The sequence below is a fragment of the Elephas maximus genome, chromosome 1, assembly GCF_024166365.1.
Source record: "Elephas maximus indicus isolate mEleMax1 chromosome 1, mEleMax1 primary haplotype, whole genome shotgun sequence".
NCBI lineage: Eukaryota > Metazoa > Chordata > Mammalia > Proboscidea > Elephantidae > Elephas > Elephas maximus.
In genome coordinates, this window is record NC_064819.1 from 95389671 (window position 1) to 95414327 (window position 24657).

Below are 24657 nucleotides of genomic sequence, written 5' to 3' on the forward strand. Positions count from 1 at the left end.
TGGCCATTGCACTGCTGAGCAAGTGTTACAAAACTCTATTCACTCTGCAGATAAGTCCCCAGAGGCACCCCAGTACACCGGTAAGCCTTTGCCCAAAGGCACTCAGCTCTAGCTTTGTGGATTAGAAAACCACTACACCATCTCCTGCTGGTCTCCTGGTTCTGCTGCCTCTCCCACCACTGCTTCTTGCTGTCTTCAGTGTAACAGCTCTCTCTCTCTCTCTTTCTCTGTCTCCTGGTTTCAGGAGCTTCTCAGCACAGGGATTCTGGATCCAAAGGATATGCTCCACTCCTGCCTCCTTTTCCTTGGTGGTGGTGATTTCCTCTCCTCCTGCTTCTGGGATAGTTCGTTTTAAGCCTAGAGGGAGAGCAAAACTGACTAATCCCATCATTTGTTGTTATTGTTAGATGTGGTCGAGTGGGATCCATCTGACCATAATGACCATATGTATGACAGAACAAAACACTGCCTGGTGGTGCACCATCCATACAGTAATTGTTATACTTGAGTCCACTGTTGCAGCCACTTTGTCAATCCATCTCATTAAGGGTTTTCCTCTTTTTAGCTTACCCTCTACTTTACCAAGCATGATATCCTTCACAAGAGACGATTCCTCCTGATAACATGTCCAAAGTACGTAAGACAAAGTCTGGCGGTCTTTGCTTCTAATAAGCATTCTGGCTGTACTTGTTCCCAGACAGATTTGTGTGTTCCTCTGGCAGTCCACGGTATATTCAATATTCTTCACCAACACCATAATTCAAAGGCATCAGTCCTTCAGTCTTCCTTATTCATTGTTCACCTTTCACATGCATATGAGGCAATTGAAAACACCGAGGTTTGGGTCAGGTGCACCTTAGTCCTTAAACTAACACCTTTACTTTTTAACAAATTAAAGAGGTCTTTTGCAGCAGTTTGCCCAATGCAATGTGTCATTTGATTTCTTGACTGCTGCTTCCATGGGTGTTGATTGTGGATCCAAGTAAAATGAAATTCTTGTACCCTCAGTATATTCTCCATTTATCATGAACTTGCTTATCAGTCCAGTTGTCAGGAATTTTGTTTTCTTTACGTTGAGGTGTAATCCATACTGAAGGCTGTAGTTTTTCATCTTCATCAGTAAGTGCTTCAAGTCCTCCTTGCTCTCAGCAAGGTTGTGTCATCTACATATTGCATGCTGTTAATGAGGCTTTCTCCAGTACTCTTGCCACGTTCTTCTTCATATAGTCCAGCTTCTCGGATTATTTGCTCAGCATACAGATTGAATAAGTATAGTGAACGGATACAACCCTGAGGCACACCTTTCCTGATTTCAAACCATGAGGTATCCCCTCGTCCTGTTTAAACGACTGCCTCTTGGTCTATGTACAGGTTCCTCATGAGCACAATTAAGTGTTCTGGAATTCCCATTCTTCACGATGTTATCCATAATTTGTTATGATCCACACAGTTGAATGCCTTTGCATAGTCAATAAAATACAGGTACACATCTTTCTAGTATTCTCTGCTTTCAACCAGGATCCACTGGGCATCAGCAAAGATATTCCTGTTTCCACGTCCTCTACTGAATCTGGCTGGAATTTCTGGCAGTTCCTTGTCGCTGTATTACTGTAATCACTTTTGAATGATATTCAGCAAAATTTTACTTGTGTTTGATAAAAAAAAAAAAAATTCTTTTTTTTTTATATTAATGATACTGTTTGATAATTTGTGCGTTCTGTTGGACCACCTTTCTTTAGAATGGATACAAATATGGGTCTCTTACAGTCTGTTGGCCAGTTATCTGTCTTCCAATTTTCTTGGCATAGACGAGTGAGTGCTCCCAGCACTGTTTCCATTTTTTGAAACATCTCATTTGGTATTCTGTCAATTCCTGAAACCTTGTTTTTGCCAATGCCTGCAGCGTAGCTTGGACTTCTTCCTTCAGTACCATTGGTTCTTGATCATATGTTAACTCCTGAAATCGTTGAATGTCGACTCTGTGTGTTCCCTCCATCTTCTTTTGATGCTTCTGTGTCTTCTAATATTTTCCCCATAGAATCCTTCAATATTGCAACTCAAGCTCTTTTTCTTATTTTCTTTCAGCATGAGAAACGCTGAGCATGTTCTTCCCTTTTGGTTTTCTATCTCCAGGTTTTTGCACATTTCATTATACTTTGTCTTCTCAAGCCGCCCTTTGAAATCTTCTGTTCAGCTCTTTCTCTTCATCATTTCTCCCTTTTGCTCTAGCTATTGACAGTCAAGAACAACTTTCAGAGTCTCTTCTGACATCACTTTGGTCTTTTCTTTCTTTTCTGTCCCTCTAATGACCTCTTGCTTTCTTTAGGTATGATGTCCTTGATGTCACTCCACGTCTCTTCTGGCCTTTGGTCATTAGTGTTCAATGCCTCAAATATATTCTTGAGACGGTCTGTATATTCAGGTGGGATATAATCAACATCATACTTTGGCTCTCTTGAACTTGTTCTAATTTTCTTCAACTTCAACTTGCATATGAGCAATTGATGGTCGGTTACAGGCCTCATTCTGACTGATGATATTGAGCCTTTCCATCCTCTCTTTCCAGGGAAGTAGTTGATTTGCTTCCTGTGTGTTCCATCCAGCAAGGTCCGCATGTATACTCTCACTTTATGTTGTTGAAAAAAGGTATTTGCAATGAAGAAGTAGTGAGCCTTGCAAAATTTTATTATGTGATCTCCAGAATTGTTTTCATCACCAAGGCCCTATTACCCAGATACAACTCCTTTTTCTTTGTTTCCAACTTTCACATTCCAATCACCAGTAATTACTAGTGCATCTTGATTTTTTTTTTTTTCTTGATTGCATGTTCGTCACTTTCAGACTGCAGAAGTAGATAAAAATATTCAGTTTCTTCATCTTTGTCCGTAGTGGTTGGTACGTAAGTTTGAATGATAGTTGTATTAACTGGTCTAATTTGTAGGCATATGGATATTATCCTATCACTGACACTGTTGTGCTTCAGGAGAGATGTTGAAATGTTCTTTTTGTTGAGGAACACGACGTCATTCCTCTTCAATGTGTCATTCCTGGCGTCCTAGGCCCTGTGATTGTCTGATTCAATATGGTCAATACCAGTTCATTTCAGCTGACTAATGCCTAGGCTGCTGATGTTTCTGTGTTCCATCTCATTTTTTACGACTTCCAATTTTCCTAGATTCATACTTCATACATTCCATGTTCCAATTATTAATGGATGTTTGCAGCTGTTTCTTTTCATTTTGAGTCCTGCCACATCAGCAGATGAAGATTCCAAAAGCTTGACTTCAACCACATCATTGAGGTTGGCTCCACTTAGCCATATCCTTCAGGAGAGGATGGCTTTATCCCATAGGATAAACCTTACTTACCTAACCCAATTTTTAATTATATTTCTTTAACAGTAAAGGGTTTTAGAATAGGCAAGCTATATTATTCTGGCCAATGACTGAAAGAGGACTACTTGATGTATCTGGGGGAAGATTTTCTCCCTCATAAACAGCATCCTTGTTTCTAGATTGCTTTGGGTGAGGATTTAACACCTGGAGCTGCTGCAGCCATCTTATGATTATAAGAGAAACTAGATTGAGAGAATCACTGAGTAAAGTCATAGCCCTGATGTTGTGCCCTGGAGCACACCTTTTCTTATAGATGTCTTTTTATACAAGACACAGATATGTCCATATTGTTAAATGTACTTTTAGAAGGAGTATTCTGTCACCTCTGCTCAGAGTGGGATTGTTACGTGTCATCTTGGCTAGGCTATAATTCTCAGTGGACTGGCAGACACTATGCGATCACCTCTCATTTTGTGATCTGATCTGGGCAGCCAATCACTTGGAAGAGGATTTTCCTTTGGACTGTGGTCTACATCCGTAATATAAACAAATATTTAGGCAAAGCTCACTCTTTTTTCACCCTGCACTCTTCTTGCTACTTGCCTTAGGTGCTTGGGACCTTGATGAAGCCAGCAGCCTGTAACTTGACCCCCAGATTTGGGATTTGCATCCCCCACAATTGTGTGAGCCATTTCCTTGAAGTAAATCCATATATATATATAAAACCACTTCATTAGTTTTGTTCCTCCGGAGAACGTAGATTAAGACATACGGTACCCAAGTGGTTCTGGAAGAATAAAATCTTAGGAATGAGTTTTCTGAATTGGTTCTCAAGTCTGGCCAGATTTAAAGGCACTACAACCCCAGGATCCCAGTGCCATCGAGTCGTAATGACCCTAATTCCAGTAGTAAAGAGATGCTAATCCATGGCATGAGGTGTCAGTAGAAATACATAAAATATCACCATCATTGTATCAAATATTTCTAAGAAACAAAGCTATATGGGTGATTACATACTTGATACATTTCAACATTTCTGTCAAACTGAGACTTAAAGGGAGGCTGATTGCATGGTCCTGCTATCTGGGTCTAGGCTGGGTCTATGTCAAAGGAGCCATGGTATATAGTACGACCTACCTAACCCCTGGGAACAGAATGTCCTCAGAAATCAACAGGTCACGCAAACACATAAAAAGCATTCTTTGATGATTACAAGGGTAGGAAGGGAGAAGTAGGGGGAATTACTAACTAGATAGTAGACAAATGTTAACTTCAGTGAAGGAAAGGACAACACACAATATAGGGGAAGTCAGCACAAGTGGACCAAAGCAAAAGCATAGACATTTCCTAGAAACATTCCAGTGTAGTTAGGGACTGAGTACCTGGGGCTGGCTGTTGGGGACCATAGTGACAGGGGACATCTAGGTCAGTTGGCATAGCATAGTTCATAAAGAAAATGTTCTACATCCCACTTTGGTGAGTAGTGTCGGGGTCTCAGAAGCTTCCGAGCAGCCATCTTTTGGTTCCATCACATTTAGAGCAAAGGAGTATGATGAAAAACAGAGACACAAAGAAAAAATTAGCCCAAATGACTAAAGGACCACAAGAACCAGGTTCTGCACCAGCCAAAGAACTAGATCGTGCCTGGCTACCACCATCTAGACAACAGAGTGTCCCAGACAGAATGGGAAAAAAATGTAGAAGAGAATTCAAATTCACAAAAACCAACTAGACTTACTGGTCTGAGGAAACTGGAGGAACTCCCAAGACTATGGCCCGTAGACACTCTGCTAATCCAGAACTGAAACCTTTCTCGAAGCCCCCTATCAGATAAAGATTAGACTGACCTATAAAACAAACAACAACACACATGAGGAGATTCTTCTTATCTCAATCAAATACACGAGACCAAATGGTCAACTCCCATCCAAAAAAAAAGACAAGAAGGCAGAAAGGGACAAGAACTGGACGAATGGACAAAGAGAATCAGAGGTGGAAAGGGGGATCATGCTGTCATATTGTGGGGACTGCAACCAATGTCACAAAACAATGTGTGCATAAATTTTTGAATGAGAAAGTAACGAGCTGCAAACTTTCGCCAAAAGCACAATAAAATTAAAACAAAACAAAAAAGGAATCAACAGTCAATATGTCCACAGACAAGAGGAGCTCTGTCCCCTGAGGATCCTTACACCATCAGGTAATGGTACAGGAAATAAGAGATAGGTTGAGTGTGAGTCAACACTCCTAATGAGGGACACTGGAACCTGAGGGAGTTCTGCCCCTCTCTTGTGGGCCCACAGTGAAGGGAAACAAATTGCAACTTATGCCACTCCACTGTGAGAGCACTCAAAGTCTGGGGTGTTCCACACAGCGCAGTAAATATCTCCACGCTAGGGAGTCTTCTCCAGCATCATGACAATCTGGAAAGTAGTCCTGCCCCATTACTAATATAGGCTGAGAACATAAGGCCAGCTATCTGCATCCTATGTACTGGGTGATGTTTCTGAGAGGTCTGTATGTGACCCATATTTAACCAATCAGAATCTTCCTTAAAATTGTGCAACCCCTGGTAGACACTCTGGAGACACACAGCAGAGACAGACACACACGCAGAAACAGAGGTAAGATATAAGGGTGATGAGAAACAATGACACAGAAAACACACAGAGATGAAGAAAGAAACAGATAAAGAGATGCAGAAAATAGTGAGAAAGGAGTAGACACAGAGAGAAAACCAAAAATAGAGAGAGGCAAATTTACAAAGATCCAGAGAGACACAGAGAGAAACACACAGGAACAAAGGGATGGAGAAAGAGAGAAAGGTGCACAGATACGGATATAGCAGAAAGAAAAGAGATGAAGACTGAACCTAGTCATTTCAGAAATCCACCTGATCCCTAGAATTTCCTGTTACATGAATAAAATAAGTTTGAGTTGGGTTTCTACCATTTGGAATCAAGAATTACATTCTTATTGCTGGTTATACTTTCTCAAAAATAAAAATAGGCCTTGATCCATGTGATTTCCCGGGATATATGTGAGACATCGCTCTGCTTTTCTGACACCAGAAGTTACTCTATCTTCCTCCAAATAATTCCAGCATGCGTTCTTGCACAATACTGTCTTAGTCATCTAGTGCTGCTATAACAGAAATACCACACGTGGATGGCTTGAAAAAAAGAGAAATTTATTCTCTCACAGTCTAGTAGGCTACAAGTCCAAATGCAGCACATCATCTCCAGGGGAAGGGTTCTCTGCCTGTTGACTCTGGAGGAAGGTCCTTGTCATCACTCTTCCCCTGGGCTGGGAGATTTTCCATGCAGGAACCTCCAGTCCAAAGGACGCGCTCTGCTCCTGGTGCTGCTCTCTTGGTGGTATGAAACTCCTGCCCAGCCCACTCACTTCTTTTTCATTTCTTGTGAGATAAAAAGTGGTGCAGGCCACACCCCAGGGAAACTCCTTTTACATTGGATCAGGAATGTGACCTGAGCAAGGGTGTTTGTGTTAGTCATCTAGTGCTGCTATATCAGAACTACCACAAGTGGATGGCTTTAACAAAGTGAAGTTTATTTTCTCAAAGTAAAGTAGGCTAAAAATCCAAATTCAGGGTGTCAGCTCCAAGGGAAGGCTTTCTCTCTCTGTCAGCTCTGGAGGAAGGCCTTTCTCGTCAATCTTCACCTGGACTAGGAACTTCTCTGCCCAGGAACCCTAGGTCTAAAAGAAGTGCTCCACTCCCGGTGCTTCTTTTGTGGTGGTATGAGGTCCCCAGCTCTCTGCTGGCTTCCCTTTCTTTTTAGTGGTGCAGGCCACACTCCAGGGAAACTCCCTTTACCTTTGTTCAGGGAGGTGACCTGAGTAAGGGTGGTGTTACAATTCCACCCTAATCCTCTCAACATAAAATTACAATCACAAAATGGAAGACATCCACACATGGCCTAACCAAGTTGATTACACACATTTTTGGGGGGACATAATTCAACCCATGACAGTGTTCCATACCACCCTAACACTCATTAACCACCAGCAGAGATTAGGATTTACAATACATAGGAAAATTACATCAATCACAAAATGGGGGACAACCACACAATACTGAGAATCATGGATGGACCCAGCTGACACATATTTATTTTGGGGAGACACAGTTAAATCCATGACACTTACCAAACTGGAGGGAAGGCTAGGATATCCTAAAGCCATTGCACTGAACTTTGATCCTAAAGAACCACAGGGGATGGAACAATTTAATTGATTTTTTATGTCCTCTACCCACCATTATACGGACTCATGATGCTTCTAGCTTCCTCTCAAGGAGTAGTCCCTCCTTCAAGCCACAGGTTTGAGGTTGGCTAAGTCACCTCACAATATGATGCCTTCATTCTGCAGTAATTTTTGCCTCACCCAAGTTAAGGAGATTCAGGGTACAGATAACTCATAACCAGGCTTAACTATGAAAAAAAAAACCCTTAAATGGGTTTACTGTGCATCTCCTGAGCAGTCTGTTGGGGCAACAGAAACAGAAAAGTCCATAGGCTCTGTGGAGATGCAGCTGGCAGCATATACAACAGAGGCTCTTGGGTCAGTGCAGGAGCCAGAGTCACAACCAGATTCCTGGGCAGGGGTCACACGAGGTGACTCGGCAGCTGTGTCAGAACCACTGCAGGACTCAGTTCTCACAGGAGGACCAGGCTGACACGGGAGCCTGGGGATTCTGGTCAAGGACATTACAGAATAATAAGAAGCAATATCAGTCAAAACATCCTCAGGAGTCAGTGCAGGAGCCCTGCAGAGGAGAGAGGCAGAGTGATGAGAACACGGCTCCCTGAGGAACACATGCCATCTGCCCTCCCCTCAGTGCCCCTGCACCATCAAGTAGAGAGAGCTTAGGTCCAGGATACATCATCAATACCTCCCCCCAATATCTGCGTAAAGGGGATATCAGTTAAAGTGAACACAGGATATCAGGTTAAGGAGATGTGCTGGAGGCAGAGGCTGGGAGCAGCTGTTACCCTTCTGGGGAATATGAAGGGATAGGAAATAATTGTTTCCATCTTTTTAGCAAATTGGGTAATCATTCATCTTCTGTTCACCACCAGTAGCCTCTTTCAGTCACTAGGAAATGCCTACAGGGCAGGAGTCATCAATATGCGGCACAAATTGGGCATCACCCTGGTGTTTAACACCCAAGATAGGACTCTGGCTCCAAGTTTCATAAAAAATGTCACTGAAATTATGATCTAGTTCTAAGGAACAACATCTGGAGGTTCCTACAGAAACCGGTAAACTACTATCCTAACTCTTGATCCCTGTAGCAGGGAACCATGAACACAGACCACTGAGCCCAGGCACACCCCCCTCATGCCCTTCCCTCTTACATCTGCTCCCCTGACCCCCACTGGATCACAGCAGACTTGTTACCTGTTGGGGAGGCCCACAAGGTCCTACAAAAAAGAGTTGCAGAAAAAGATCTTGTTACCAAAAAACAAAAATTCTCTCACACACCCCAAATCCTATGAGATACACAACCTAATTTGGGAGTAACAGTCTGTCCCCCACCCATTTGCCATGAGGCCTTAATTACCTTAAGCTAAATCCCCTAAAGTGAATGAAGCTGCCACTAGAAGGAAGCTGAGCCTCTGACTATCTTAATAGAGGAAGTTTTCAGAGAGGAGCCAGTGAGACAATGACAACTGGAAGGAAGTCCTGGGATAAACCACAACAGTCAGCTCAGAGGTAGAGCTACATTTCAACCAGTAAACTCAGAATCCATTGTCTCCCCTGAGTTCTCCACTCCTTCCACCACGAGCCCAGAGGCTTTCCTTTCAGGGTCAATAACAAGAGTTACACCTAAGGCAGGGGCCTCCCTGAACAGAGAGTCACAGGCACAGCCCATCTTCCCCAGTTTCCCCCAGAGTTCCTCACCTTTCTGGTTCCTATGATGGATGGTAAGGCCCAGCCCAAGGAAGGTCAGCCCCAGCACAAAGCCTCCAATACCAGTCAGTATCTTACTCTGGGCAGATTCAGACTGTGTTCCTGGGAAACAGAACCCTGTGTATCAACGCTTATCCTCACTTCCATAGTGTCCCATTTCGGAAGTTAAAAAAAGAAAAAGACAATGGTACAGGAGATGAAGGTGCCAGGGAAGCCAAGGTCTCCACTGTGACTGCACCTAGGGGAGGGAAGGACCAGCCCATAGATCCTTGGCACAGTGGGCAGGTGAGGGGGAAGGAGGAAAGCAAATCTCGGCTCCTCAGGGACACATCCATAATCTTAGATCCTAAGATCCCGATAACCACCCTTAATAGTCAATTCCCCAGCAGTATCAGGGCTGGAATCCAGGACCACAGTATGTACCTAGAAAGGCAGTGAGATCAGGATTCTCTGGATGCCCTTGCCATGGGGTAAGACATACTCTAATCTCCTATGATTCACAGCACTGTAGTGCCAGCAGGGATAAGGGAAGGGGGTGGGATAGGCCAGAGGGGATGTCTTGTGGTCACACAGTGAAAGGAAACAAACTTCCTCTTATGCCACTCCACCACGATGGGGCTCTGGAGGCTGGGGTGTTCTACTTGGCAGATGTAGACATCTCCATGCTGGAGAGTCACTTACAGCATCACAAGAATCTGGAAGGTCCAGTCCCCATTCCTAATAAGGGGAGTGGACACAATGCCAGCCATCTCCTCCTGGTCATTCCGAAACCACCGGACTTTGACATGGCCTGGATAGAAATCTGTCACTGAGCAGATCAGCAGGTTGTGGTGGTTTAGAGTCTCTGTCCTGGCTGGAGAGATGGTTACACGAGGTTCCACTGAGGAAAGTAACAGACAAAAAAAGCACAGTGAAGGAGAACTCATACCACCAAGAAAGCTACATCGGGAGCAGAGTGCGTCCTTTGGACCTGAGGTCCCTGCGCCTGAGAAGCTCCTTGACCAGGGGAAGATTGATGACAAGGAATCTTCCTCCAGAGCCAACAGAGAAAGCCTTCCCCTGGAGCTGACACCCTGAATTTGGACTTATAAACTACTAGACTGTGACAATAAATTTCACTTTGTTAAAGCCATCCACTTGTGGTATTTCTGTTACAGCAGCACTAGATGACTAAGACAGAATTTGGTACTGAGAGAATGGGATGCTACTCTAACAGAGACCTAAAACGTGGAAGGGTTCTGAAACTGTGAATGGATAGAGGAGCCACACTGGCAGAGCACTAGCACAGCAGAGAACCAGCAGAGGCAGAGAAGAGTCAGCAGCAGAGAATTGGCAGCAGCAGAACCTGGAGACCAGCGCAAGACGGCGCAGTGGCCAACGCACAGAGCAAGAGAGCTGAGTGCCTGTGAACAGGGGACATCCTGGAGGAGTGGGGTGCCTTCAGGCACTTATCGGTGGGCTACTGAGCTTTGGAACACTTGCACCAGCAGGGCGGATGTGGGCATGAGGCTCGAGGACCTGAGAGACCAAGAAACCAGGAAGCAGAACCTGAAATGACAACACAACAAGCCAAGCTGCCTCCATCTCAAAAGGTATGGCCATGACCTCAGGAGTTTCAAAGGGTGGAGCCATGTCCACTGGTGTTTCTAAGGGTAGAGTTGCCACTCAGATGGACTAGGAGAATGGTGCACCTAAAACCAAGAGAGCAGAGCTCCTGTCCCAGTGGGCCTGGAAGGTGGAGCTGAAGCCCAGGGCCTAAGGGCCTCCACTCAGAATCTCAAGAGTGTAGCCAATACCAATAGGGACAGGAGGGCAGGCCTGTTATGTAAATGGTCTCAGAGAACAGAGGATTTCTTCCATTTGTAATGGAAAAGTCTAGCTTGTGCCTGTTCTGCCATTGCACCATTGGAAGCGAATAACTTGTATTCTAGATTTCACAGATGTAGAGGAATATTTGGATTTTGGACTTGGAGTTAAGACTTTTGCTTTGATATGATGGGATGAATATGTTTTCCATGTTGCAAGGATGTGATTTTCTGGGGGCCAAAGGGTGGAATCTCATGGATTAAATATGTGTGTATCAGTTTGGCTGGGCCATAATTTCCAGCATTGTGTGATTGTCTTCCATTTTGTGATTATAATTTTATGCTAAAAGGATTAGAGTGGGAGGAGGTGGAGCCAAGATGGCGGAATAGACAGACGTTTCTGGGGAGCCCTCTTTACAACAAAGACCCAAAAAAACAAGTGAAACAAGTATATTTGTGACAAGCTGGGAGCCCTGCACTTCAAAGGCAACCTTAGAAAACAAACTGAGGGGCAAGGGGAGAAAGAGACCATTTGGAAGTGGAGAGGAGTTACCTGACCTGAACCACAGGGAACTCTCAGGCACCATTCACGGAGCAGTGGTGGCAGTGGCGACAGTAGGCTGGTCCTAGCGTTTGGCCACAGTTTCTCCAGGGAGAAGCAGCCGTCCACACAGCCCACTCACACATCCAGAACCTGAAGAGAGGGGTGCTCTCAGCAAAAGCTAAGTTCTTGCGTATATTTTACCACACCCCTCCCCCACCCCCAAGCCGGCTTCAGCGGCTGAATCCCTGGGTCTGAGATAGACCCTGGTGAGCACCTGGAGCCGTTCTCCCAGCCTTGGGGAAGGAAAAATTTGCAACTGGGGGGAAAAGATAATTTGCTAGCTCCATTTTTTTATTAACTGGGGGAGCTCAGGACAGAAGCGGCTCCTGTCCAGACATAAACTGTCCGTGGACCTTGAAAACCTTTCCCTTCTGCGTGGACCTGTGTGGGCCTATTTCGGGAGAATAGGCCCTTGCTGGCAAACTTCAACCACTTCAGCGGTGCAGTGGGGAGGTGGGTGTTTGACGTTTGACATTGCTTTGCCTACTAAACAAGGTCCTTACCTTCCCACAACAGGGACCTAAGGACTGGTGGCTCCATTTGGGTCGCCCAGCCACCCGTGACAGAAGTTCAGGGATAACTGGTACCTCCCAGTCCTTACAACAAAAACTTTGGGTGTCCATCATCCCGCTGCAGATCCCACCCACCAGCATGCTCTAGGGAACAGAAATGCATTTTCCTCAGAGACACTTGGAGGTCAATTCTCAGCCCCCTGCCTTGTTCAGAGCATGACACCCTGCTGCAATCAGATACAGGTATATACGCCAATCACCCCTGCCCCTCTAAGACTGTAGGACAGAGCCTGTACCACACACTTGATATCAGCTACCTGGAAACCTGACCTGAAATCATACAAGAAAACTGAATGGATTCCTAGACTGATATACCTGATAACAGCTCTAGCCAGCTGGGGACAGGACACCAGAGCTCCAAAGACGAAAATAATCAAGCTAGCTCACTCAAGCAACCCATAGGGGAATACCAAAACAAAACAAAGCAAGCAGCTATGACACAGTAAGCAAGCATAATCTAATGCAATAACTTATAGATGGCTCAGAGACAACAGTCAATATCAAGTCACATAAAGAAACAGACCATGATCACCTCAACAGGCTCTCAAAACAAAGAATCCAGGGATCTTCTAGATGACAGGGCATTCCTGGAATTATCAGAGCCAGAATACAAAAGTTTAATATACAGAACCCTTCAAGACATCAGGAAGGAAATGAGGCAATACGCAGAACAAGGCAAGGAACACACAGATAAAGAGGCTGAAGAAATCAGAAAGATTATTCAGGAACATAATGAAAAGTTTAATAAGCTGGAAAAATCCATAGACGGACAGCAATCAGAAATTCAGAAGATTAACAATGAAATTCAGAATTAGACAACTCAATAGAAAGTCAGAGGAGCAGAATTCAGCAAGTAGAAGCTAGAAATTCTGAACTTGAAGATAAATCACTTGGCACTAATATATTTGAAGAAAAACCAGATAAAAGAATTAAAAAAAATGAAGAAATCTTAAGAATCATGTGTGACTCTATCAAGAGAAATAACCTACAAGTGATTGGAGTACCAGAACAGGGAGGGATAACAGAAGATACAGAGAGAATTGTTGAAGATTTGTTGGCAGAAAACTTCCCTGATATTGTGAAAGACGAGAAGATATCTAACCAAGATGCTCATTGAACTCCACATAAGGTAGATCTTAAAAGAAAGTCACAAAGACATATTATAATCAAACTTGCCAAAACCAAAGATAAAGAGACAATATAAGAGCAGCAAGGGATAAAAGAAAACTCACCTACAAAGGAGAGCCAATAAGAATAAGATCAGACTACTCGGCAGAAACCATGCAGCAAGAAGGCAATGGGATGACCTATTTAAAAAATTGAAGGAAAAAAATTGCCTGCCAAGAATCATATATCCATCAAAACTGTCTCTTAAATATGAAGGTGAAATTAAGACATTTCCAGATAAACACAAGTTTAGGGAATTTGTAAAAACCAAACCAAAGCTACAAGAAATACTAAAGGGAGTTCTTTGGTTAGAAAATCAGTAATATCAAGTATCGACCCAAGACTAGAACACTGGGCAGAGCAACCAGAAGTCAAATCACACAGGGAAATCCCCCCCCAAAAAAAAAAAAAAGCAAGACTGAAAAAAAAAAAAAGCCAAACACAGGGTAATGGTGATGTTATTATATAAAAGAAGACAACATTAAAATAATAAAGAGGGACTAAGAAATGTAATCACACACCTTCCATATGGAGAGGATGATACGGTGATACAAAGAAATAAAAGTTAGTTATAAATTTAGAAAAATAGGGGTAAATAATAAGGTAACCACAAAGGAGATGAACTATCCTACTCATCAAAATAAAATACAAGGGAAGAATACAGACTCAGCAGAAACAAAATCAACAACAACAAATATGAGGAAAGGACAATATGTAAAGAAAATCTACCCAGCACATAAAATCAAGTGGGAAAAAGAAGCTGTCAACACACAAAAAAAGACATCAAAATGATAGCACTAAATTCATACCTATCCATAATTACCCTGAATGTAAATGGACTAAATGCAGCAATAAAGAGACAGAGAGTGGCAGAATGGATTAAAAAACAAGATCCGTCTATATGCTGCCTACAAGAAACACACCTTAGACTTAGAGACACAAACAAACTAAAACTCCAAGGATGGAAAAAAATATATCAAACAAACAACAATCAAAAAAGAGCAGAAGTGGCAATATTAATTTCTGGCAAAATAGACTTTAAAGTTAAATCCATCAGAGAGGATAAGGAAGGACAATATATAATGATTAAAGGGACAATACACCAAGAAGATATAACCATAGTAAATATTTATGCACCCAATGACAGGGCTGCAAGATACATAAAACGAACGCTATCAGCATTGAGAAGTGAGATAGACAGCTCCACAATAATAGTAGGAGACTTCAACACACCACTTTCGGTGAAGGACAGGACATCTAGAAAGAAGCTGAATAAAGACACGGAAGATCTAAATGCCACAATCAACCACCTTGACCTCATAGACATATACAGAACGCTCCACCCAATAGCAACGAACTATACTTTCTTTTCTGGTGCACGTGGAACATTCTCTAGAAGAGACCACATATTAGGTCATAGAGCAAGCCTTAGCAGAATCCAAAACACTGAAATATTACAAAGCATCTTCTCTGACTACAAGGCCATAAAAGTGGAAACCAATAACAGGAAAAGCAGGAAAAAGAAATCAAACACTTGGAAACTGATCAATACCCTGCTCAAAAATGACTGGATTATAGAAGACATTAAGGATGGAATAAAGAAATTCAGAGAATCCAATGAGAACGAAAACACATCCTATCAGAACCTTTGGGACACAGCAAAAGCGGTGCTCAGAGGCCAATTTATATCAATAAATGCACACATCCAAAAAGAAGAAAGGACCAAAATCAAAGAACTATCCCTACAACTTGAACAAATAGAAAGAGAGCAACAAAAGAAACCCACAGGCACCTGAAGAAAACAAACAATAAAAATTAGAGCTGAACTAAATGAAATAGAGAACAGAAAAACAATTGAAAGAATTAACAAGACCAAAAGCTGGTTTTTTGAAAAAAATCAACAAAATTGATAAACCATTGGCCAAACTGACAAAAGAAAAACAGGAGAAGGAGCAAATAACCCGAGTAAGAAATGAGATGGGCGATATTACAACAGACCCAACTGAAATTAAAAAAATCATATCAGGTTACTATGAAAAACTATACTCAAACAAATTTGAAAACCTAGAAGAAATGGATGAATTCCTAGAAACACACTACCTACCTAAACTATCACAAACAGAGGTAGAAGAACTAAATAGACCCATAACAAAAGAAGAGATTGAGAAGGTAATCCAAAAACTCCCAACAATAAAAAGCCCTGGTCCAAATGGCTTCATTGCAGAGTTCTACCACACTTTCAGAGAAGACTTAACATCACTACTACTAAAGGTATTTCAGAGCATAGAAAAGGATGGAATACTACCAAACTCGTCCTATGAGGCCACCATATCCCTGATGCTAAAACCAGGTAAAGACACCCCGAGAAAAGAAAATTATAGACCTATATCCCTCATGAACGTAGATGCAATTTCTTAACAAAATTCTACCCAATAGAATTCAACAACATAAAAAAATAATTCACCATGACCAAGTGGGATTCATACCAGGTATGCAGGGATGGTCCAACATTAGAAAAACAATTAATGTAATCCACCACATAAATAAAACAAAAGACAAGAATCACATGATTTTATCAATTGATGAGGAAAAGGCATTTGACAAAGTTCAACACTCATTCATGATAAAAACTCTCAGCAAAATAGGAATAGAAGGAAAATTCCTCGACATAATAAAGGGCATTTATACAAAGCCAACAGTCAACATCACCCTAAATGGAGAGAGCCTGAAAGCATTCCCGTTGAGATCGGGAACCAGACAAGGATGCCCTTTATCACCACTCTTATTCAACATTGTGCTGGAAGTCCTAGCCAGAGCAATTAGGCTAGATAAAGAAATAAAGGGCATCCAGATTGGCAAGGAAGAAGTAAATGTATCTCTATTTGCAGATGACATGATCTTATACACAGAAAACCCTAAGGAATCCTCCAGAAAACTACTAAAACTAATACAAGATTTCAGCAGAGTATCGGGATACAAGATAAACATATAACAATCAGGTGGATTTCTCTACACCAACAAAAACAACATCCAAGAGGAAACCACCAAATCAATGTCATTTGCAGTAGCCCCCAAGAAGATAAAACACTTAGGAATAAATCTTACCAGAGATGTAAAAGACTTATACAAAGAAAACTACAGTACACTTCTGCAAGAAACCAAAAGAGGTTTACATAAGTGGAAGAACATACCTTGATCATGGATAGGAAGAATTAACATTATAAAAATGTCTATTCTACCAAAAGCGATCCATACATTTAACCCAATTCCGATCCAATCCCAAGGACATTCTTTAATGAGATGGAGAAACAAATCACCAATTTCACATGGAACGGAAAGAGGCCCCAAATAAATAAGGCATTACTGAAAAAGAAGAACAAAGTGGGAGGCCTTACTTTACCTGATTTTAGAACCTATTATACCGCCACAGTAGTCAAAAGAGCCTGGTACTGGTAAAACAAAGATACATGGATCAATGGAACAGAATTGAGAATCCAGACATAAATCCATTCACATATGAGCAGTTGATATTTGATAAAGGCCCCAAAACAGTTAAAAGGGGAAAAGACAGTCTTTTTAACAAATGGTGTTAGCATAACTGGATATCCATCTACAAAAAAATGAAACAAGACCCATTCCTCACTCCACGCACAAAAACTAACTCAAAATGGATCAAAGACCTAAATATAAAATCTAAAACGATAAAGATCACGGAAGAAAAAATAGGGACAATGTTAGGAGTCCTAATACATGGCATAAACGGTATACAAAACATTATAAAGAAAGTAGAAGAAAAACTAGATAACTGGGAGCTCCTAAAAATCAAACACTTCTGCTCATCCAAAGACCTCACCAAACGAGTAAAAAGACTACCTACAGGCTGGGAAAAAGTTTTTAGCTATGACATTTCTGATCAGCGCCTGATCTCTAAAATCTACATGATACTGCAAAAACTCAATTGCAAAAAGACAAATAACCCAATTAAAAAATGGGCAAAATATATAAATAGACACTTTGCTGAAGAAGACATTCAGGTAGCTAACAGATATATGAGGGAATGTTCACGATCATTAGCCATTAGAAAAATGCAGATCAAAACTACAATGAGATTTCATCTCACTCCAACAAGGCTGGCATTAATCCAAAAAACACAAAATAATAAATGTTGGAGAGGATCTGGAGAGACTGGAACACTTCTACACTGCTGTTGGGGATGTCAAATGGTACAACCACTTTGGAAATCAATTTGGCGCTTCCTTAAAAAGTTAAAAATAGAACTACCATATGATCCAGTAATCCCACTCCTTGGAATGTATCCTAGAGAAATAAGAGCCTTTACACGAACAGATACATGCACACCCATGTTTATCGCAGCACTGTTTACAATAGCAAAAACATGGAAGCAACCAGGGTGCCCATCAACGGATGAATGGATAAATAAATTATGCATGGTATATTCACACAATGGAATACTATGCATCAAAAAAGAACAGTGAGGAATCTTTGAAACATTTCATAACATGGGGGAATCTGGAAGGCATTATGCTGAGTGAAATTAGTCAGTTGCAAAATGACAAATATTGTATAAGACTACTATTATAAGAACTTGAGAAATAGTTTAAACTGAGAAGAAAACATTCGTTGTGGTTACGAGAGAGGGGAGGGAGGGACGGCAGGAGAGGGCTATTCACTAATTAGATAGTAGATAGGAACTACTTTAGGTGAAGGGAAAGACAGCACACAATACAGAGGAGGTCAGCACAATCGGACTAAACCAAAAGCAAAGAAGTTTCCTGAATAAACTGAATGCTTCAAAGGCCAGCGTAGCAGGGGCAGGGGTCTGGGGACCATGGTTTCAGGGGACATCTAAGTCAATTGGCATAATAAAATCTATTAACAAAACATTGTGCATCCCACTTTGAAGAGTGGTGTCTGGGGTCTTAAACGCTAGCAAGCAGCCATCTAAGATGCATCAATTGGGCTCAACCTACCTGGATCAAAGGAGAATGAAGAATACCAAGGACACAAGGTGATTATGAGCCCAGGAGATAGAAAGGGCCACATGAACCAGCGACTACATCATTCAGAGATCAGAAGAGCTAGATGGTGCCCGGCTACAACCGATGACTGCCCTGACAGGGAACACAACAGAGAACCCCTGAGGGAGCAGGAGAGCAGTGGAATGCCGACCCCAAATTCTCATAAGACCAGACTTAATGGTCTGACTGAGACTGGAAGGAACCTGGTGGTCATGGCCCCCAGACCTTCTGTTGGCCCAGGACAGGAACCACTCCCGAAGCCAACTCTTCAGACATGGATTGGACTGCACATTGGGTTGGAGAGGGATGCTGGTGAGGAGTGAGCTTCTTGGATTAGGTGGACGCTTGAGACTATGCTGGCATCTCCTGACTGGAGGGGAGATGAGAGGGTGGAGGGGGTTAGAAGCTGGTGAAATGGACACGAAAAGAGAGAGTGGAGGGAGAGAGCCAGCAGTCTCATTAGGGGGAGAGTAATTGTGAGTGTGTAGCAAGGTGTTTCTGTGTGAGAGACTGACTAGATTTGTAAACTTTCACTTAAAGCACAATAAAAACTCTAAAAAAAAAAATAAAGATTAAAAACAAAAAGGATTAGAGTGGGACTGTAACACCACCCTTACCCAGGTCACCTCCCTGATCCAATGTAAAGGCAGTTTCCCTGGGGTGTGGCCTGCACCACCTTTTATCTCTCCAGTGATACAAAGGAAATGGAACCAAGCAGAGAGATGGGGACCTCATACCACCAAGAAAGCAGCACTGGTAGCAAAGCATAACCCTTGGACCTAGGGTCCCAGCGTCTGAGAAGCTCCTCGACCAGGGTAAGATTGATGACAAGAAATCTTCCTCCAGAGCCGACACAGAAAGCCTTCTCCTGGAGGTGACACCCTGAATTTGGACTTGCAACTTACTAAACTGTGAGAGAATAAATTTCTCTTTGTTAAAGCCAAAAAAAAAAAGCACAGTGAGTGAGCTGTGAGACCACACAGCCAGTCTCCCCATGGAAATGAGACTGTCGTTGGTACCAAAGGAGAAAGATTCCTGAATTCTAAGTCTTGGATTAGAATCTGAGGTCCTTCACTTATTGGCTTGTTCACACACATTAGTCAGTTTATTTTTGCAAAAGATAAGAATAATCATTCTACAGGAGTTAAAATGTTGACAAAATTGAAGCACTTCGGAATTCTAAATTACTATAGTACACAGGACAATATTCATGTAATTAAAAATAATAACCTTAGTAAACCTAGATACTTTGGATTCCACACCTAGTGGGTTTGAACCACTGACCTTTCAGTTAGCAGCTGAGCGCTTTAACCTGCACCACGAGGGCTACTTTTGGTGTGAAACTATAGTAAATACTTAATGAATGTTTTATTTACTTGGTGATATAATATGTTGTCTAATTTTCTTTATTTTTCTAATTTTCTTTTAAAATTCAAGTGAGTTTTATTATTAGTTTGGTTTTCGGTACCCTATCCTATCCCCTTGCTATTAAGAATTAATTCCATGTTCTGAAATCAGAAAATATTCTGAGGCTCTTACAGAGGTTGTCCTGGGCTAATGAGAATGTAATGTGAGAAATCATAGCCGACTGTGTGAATTCCTATTGTCTACTTGCCTTAAACAGACTGGGAGTAAAAAATAGAGGACTCAAGTTTAAAAGAAAAATGTTAAGATAATTTTAATGGAAAAGAACTGAAATATAAGTGCTAGGTGGCATTATATCGTGGGCCAGAAATAGGCAAGAGAATGTTATGTACCAATATTACCAAGTGGTGGTCCTAATCCCAGCCCACAACGGAGTTATGAAATTACATGACATAATACACATGGTGTTTAGTAAGTTAATTGTCTAGAAATAGGTACTTATTAAATGGGTATGCTTAACTTGCAAAATTTCTGCCCCTGAAGTAGATGGTGGTGTCAGGAGGAGAAGGGAGGCCTAGGCCAAGGGAAAGCTGTAACAACTTTTATTCAATAATTTAATGGTTTGAATTTATTTACTCCAAGGCTCCACCTCTTTCTAGTACACCACTTGTTGGAGCTTTTCTAAGAGTAAAAACCTGCCTTCCAACACCTCTCAAGTGCTATTTTATTCTTAGCAAAGAAGTTTGTGCCCAAACTGTACATTCACAAATTCTAAATTATTCAGATCCACATCAATAAGAGTCTATTTTAAAAATGTAAAACATTAAGCAAAGTAGTAAAGAATAATTAACAAAGTCAGTATGGAAGGCTTTATTTAGCCTCTGTTTTCTCTTGGACCTAGGTGGCTGGGCATTTATTCATTTATTTATTCTTTAACAAACATTTATTGACCTCATGCTATGTGCCAGACAATGGGTCAGATACTAGGCATCCAACTCTAAATTAAGGCAGTCCTCCAACAGTTCTTCCCCTCAAAGAGCTCCAAGACTAGTGATAGAAAACAGAATTCAAATGAATAGAAAACAGAATTCAAATGAATAATGAGTTGAAACCAAAGAGTTAAAATACACATAGTTTATAATGAAAATGTTCTACATCTGACTGTGGTGAGTAACTTCTGGGGTCTTAACAGCCTGGGGGCAGCTGTTAAAGATACATGGATTGGTCCCATCCTGGCTGGAGCAAAGGAGAATGAAGAAAGCCAAAGACACAAGGAAAAGATGAGTGGAAAGGAATAATGGACCACAACTACCACAACCTCTGCCAGACTAGGCCAGAGCAGCTAGATGGTACCCGGCTACCACCACCAACTACTCTAACAGGGATCACAATAGAGAATCCCTGACAGACCAGGAGAAACATGTGTAGCAAACTTAAAATGCACAAACAAAAAGACCAGACTTGCTGGTCTGACAGAGACTGGAGAAACTCCAGGAGTATAGTCCCCGTTCACCTTCTAACTCAGTACTGAAGTCACTCCTGAGGTTCTCCCTTCAGCCAATATACCAGTCCATAGAACAAAGAATAACACACTTGAGGAATGTGATTCATAGTTCAATTATGAAGCCAAGACTAAATAAGCAAAGACAAGAAGGCATGAAGGCCAGGAAAACTGGAGGAACAGAAACAAGGAAGCCAGGGTGGAGGAGTGCTGATACACCGGTGGGGTTGGCAACCAATGTCATGAAACAATTTGTCTATTAATTCTTTAATGAGAAACTAACTTGCTCTGAAAACTTTCACCTAAAGTAAATAAAATAAAAATTTTTTAAGCGCGGGGGGAGTCAAAATATTATATACCATGAAGTGTCATGGAAAGTTGCAGGGCAGCCCTAACTTCGCAGAGCTGAGCTTGTTAAGCTTCACTGAGGTGCTACCTCTGAGAACAAGCCTTGCTGAGATAGTTCAACAGTAGCACCAGAGACAGGGTAGAAGGCAGGGCATTCCCAGCAAAGAAAACCACTTAGGCAAAGGAACCTAGGAGGAATACACATGTAAGGGCACGAGAAGAGATTTTACAGAATTAGTGGGGAAAAAATAACAGGACTAAAACTACCAGGCGGGTTGGGTTCTGATGGACAGACATGGCCCTCCTCTACAGGTAATGCTCAAGTGTTGCTGAGGTCCTCCTCCCTCCTCTCCTCTCGGTCCCCCCTCCCCCCAGGACCCGCCCGCCTTCCTGTCCCCTCTGTTGTCTGGGGACCTGGGTCAAAGCCCCCCCCCCCAAACGCACAGGTCCAAACCACGCCTCCCTCGCGCCACTTGGTGGCTCCAGGCTGCTCCTGGAGACTCGACCCACAGCCCAGGGTGGACCCCTACACGGCGGGCATCCCGTGCTCACGCCGCCGCTGCACCGTGAAGCTCTCATCACCCTGGTAGTTGGTTCTGCACAGCGTGTCCACATAGGCCCGCTTCCCCTCCAGGATGTCCTTCTGGCTGTTCCAGTACTCGGAGGCCTGCAACCCCAGTGGTGTCAGCGCCAGGAACTTCCCCAAGTCGCTGTCAAAGCGCAGGATCTCCTCCCGGTTGTAGATGGATCTCTCCACAAGCCACACCTGCTCCGTCCCATTGGTGAAGTAGCACAGGAACTTGTCCTGGACCACGAAATCCTCTGGGGGGGAATCACAGGCCTGTCAGTCAAGCCTCAGCCCGGTCTCAGTGCGACGCCCCAATGCACCAATCAGGGTGCCAGGCCAGGCGTTGGCAAGACCCAGGCCAGTTTGAATAAACTAAAACGGGGCCCTGCGACCTCGGGTTCCCATCTAGAGGAGCCTTGGGAGCCGCCTCCCCCCTGGTCCCAAACCTAGTAGAGCCCTGTGCCCCACCACCCAACCCGGGGTCCTCAAAGCCGCTCTCCACAGCCCCGCTCCCCACACACACAGCCCCACTTGCCCAACTCTGAGGACTTCTGGAATCTGAATTCAAATAGGGAGGGAAGAGATTAAAGCCCTGGCCCTAAGAGCAAGCCCTGGGATCCTGGTTCCCTGTCTAAACCTACTACTGAGTAAAGAAGGCAGCCAGGTTTATTTACATTGTCCTTTAAAAGAATATTCTTGCATGAAATCCCGTTTCCATACAACTGGAAACCTCAAAGGCAAACAATTATCCACATCACCCAAAAAGTTCAAGAAAACGACAAGGAAGACCAAGAGAAAGGTCTAGAATTTAACATTAAGCTTGTCCTTCTCCTGCCAAGCACATCCTTGTGATTCCTGGTCATAGGCCTTCTTTCCCAGGCCTTGGTTTATTCTGGGTTTCTTCCACCCCCACGCAACCACACACAGCGCAAGTTTGCTCCACTCTCCTGTGGTCAAAAGGGACAGAGACCTCTCTTCTAGAAACGTATATTTTATTCAAGGAAAGAGCACAAGCTTTTGAAATAGATAAACTACAGGCCAATTAAACTGTGCCAATTACTAGCTTGGGCAGGTTACTTCATTGGGTAGTCATATCAAGCATAATTGTGTAGAAACAGTCATGATACCTACACATAGAAGTGTGAGGAAGATTGAGGGAGAATTATACGGAGACACTGATCCTGAGTCTGAAATGAGTGGTTACTCAATATATATTCCTTCCCTTCTTTATGGTCTCTTTTCTCCAAATTCAATCCACCATCAACTCCAATCTTTGATTGCCACTCAAGTCTCTATTTGACCATAAGTCAGTGAAACCTGAAGATAAGACTTACTAAACACTAAAGACCATTATTGCTGTTTATTACACAGGCCATAATCTTGGGGGACTCTGAAATGACAAATCCTGCTGTCTCTTCTTTGGAGAAAATCATACTGTGAAAAATAACCTCATGCCCACTTTGTCCAGTCTCTTAAACCCTTGGGATGAGGACTATCCTCACCTCATTATTAGAAAGTGGAAATAAGAATGTAGAATAGCCCTCCTTCCCAAAAATAAGGAATATGTAATAAAAGACTGTGTTCTCAGATCCTAGAGATCACTAACCACGCACTCCAGTCCAAGGGTCCCTCAGAGCCTGTTCCCCACAGTGGTGGCTCTGGAGAGCAGCTGCCCTGCACTTACTTGGAGAGTCTCTGCTCTCAGCCTTCTGGATGCTCAGCAGCATCAGCATGACCATCACAACTGCTGTCCAAAAGCCTCTGGGGATCTGCAGAGCCATCTTCTCACACATAATTGAGAGCAAGGGGAAATGAGTAATGGCAGTCAACACCGCTCACACCTGAGGGATCTCCTGTACCCACCTCAGAGAGTAAAAACCTATGAATGCTTCCCTACATATTAGGATTAGAGAGTCACAAGGAAACCAACCAATCAGCACTGGAGCCGAGGTAAAAGTCATCTGTCTCTGGGCAGACACTTTTTATGAAGGTGCTCAATCCAATGCCTGGCACTATCTCTTCATCAAATTCCACTGGATGAACAAACAATTGAGGTAAAGAGTTTCTCTCATTTATAGAAAATGCCTATAAGGATCTGAAGATTGAATATCTTAGGGGTTTAAGTAACCGGAATAGAAGAGTGATTCAAGAGTAGACATCTCTGTGATATTTATGAAAACATGTTGTTATTACGTGTGGAATTTTTTTTCTTTTTTTGTTGTGCTTTAAGTGAAAGTTTACAATTCAAGTCAGTTTCTCATGCAAAGATTTATACACACATTGTTACATGACTGTGCTTGCTGTCCCTATAATGTGACAGCATACTCCTCTCCACCTTGTATTTCCCGTGTCCATTCAACCAGCTATTGTCCCCCTCTGGCTTCTCATCTCACCTCCAGAGAGGAGCTGCCCACATAGT

General features: G+C 42.6%; 1 protein-coding gene and 1 pseudogene across 5 annotated transcripts in view; both read right to left on the reverse strand.

Moving 5' to 3' along the window:
* Positions 1 to 24657, reverse strand: part of LOC126078851 (HLA class II histocompatibility antigen, DQ beta 1 chain-like) — a 215417-nt gene that overhangs the window by 158796 nt on the left and 31964 nt on the right. The window contains exon 6 of one of the 5 annotated variants that reach the window (XM_049889675.1): positions 8073 to 8121. The exons of the other annotated variants lie outside the window; for them this stretch is intronic. Within the exon in view, the coding sequence (XP_049745632.1) occupies positions 8108 to 8121 (14 nt within the window). The 3' untranslated portion in view covers positions 8073 to 8107. Of the gene's footprint in view, positions 1 to 8072; positions 8122 to 24657 lie in introns of those variants that run through there. 5 annotated transcript variants of the gene reach the window in all.
* LOC126078922 (boLa class II histocompatibility antigen, DQB*0101 beta chain-like) lies at positions 8668 to 24094 on the reverse strand (annotated as a pseudogene).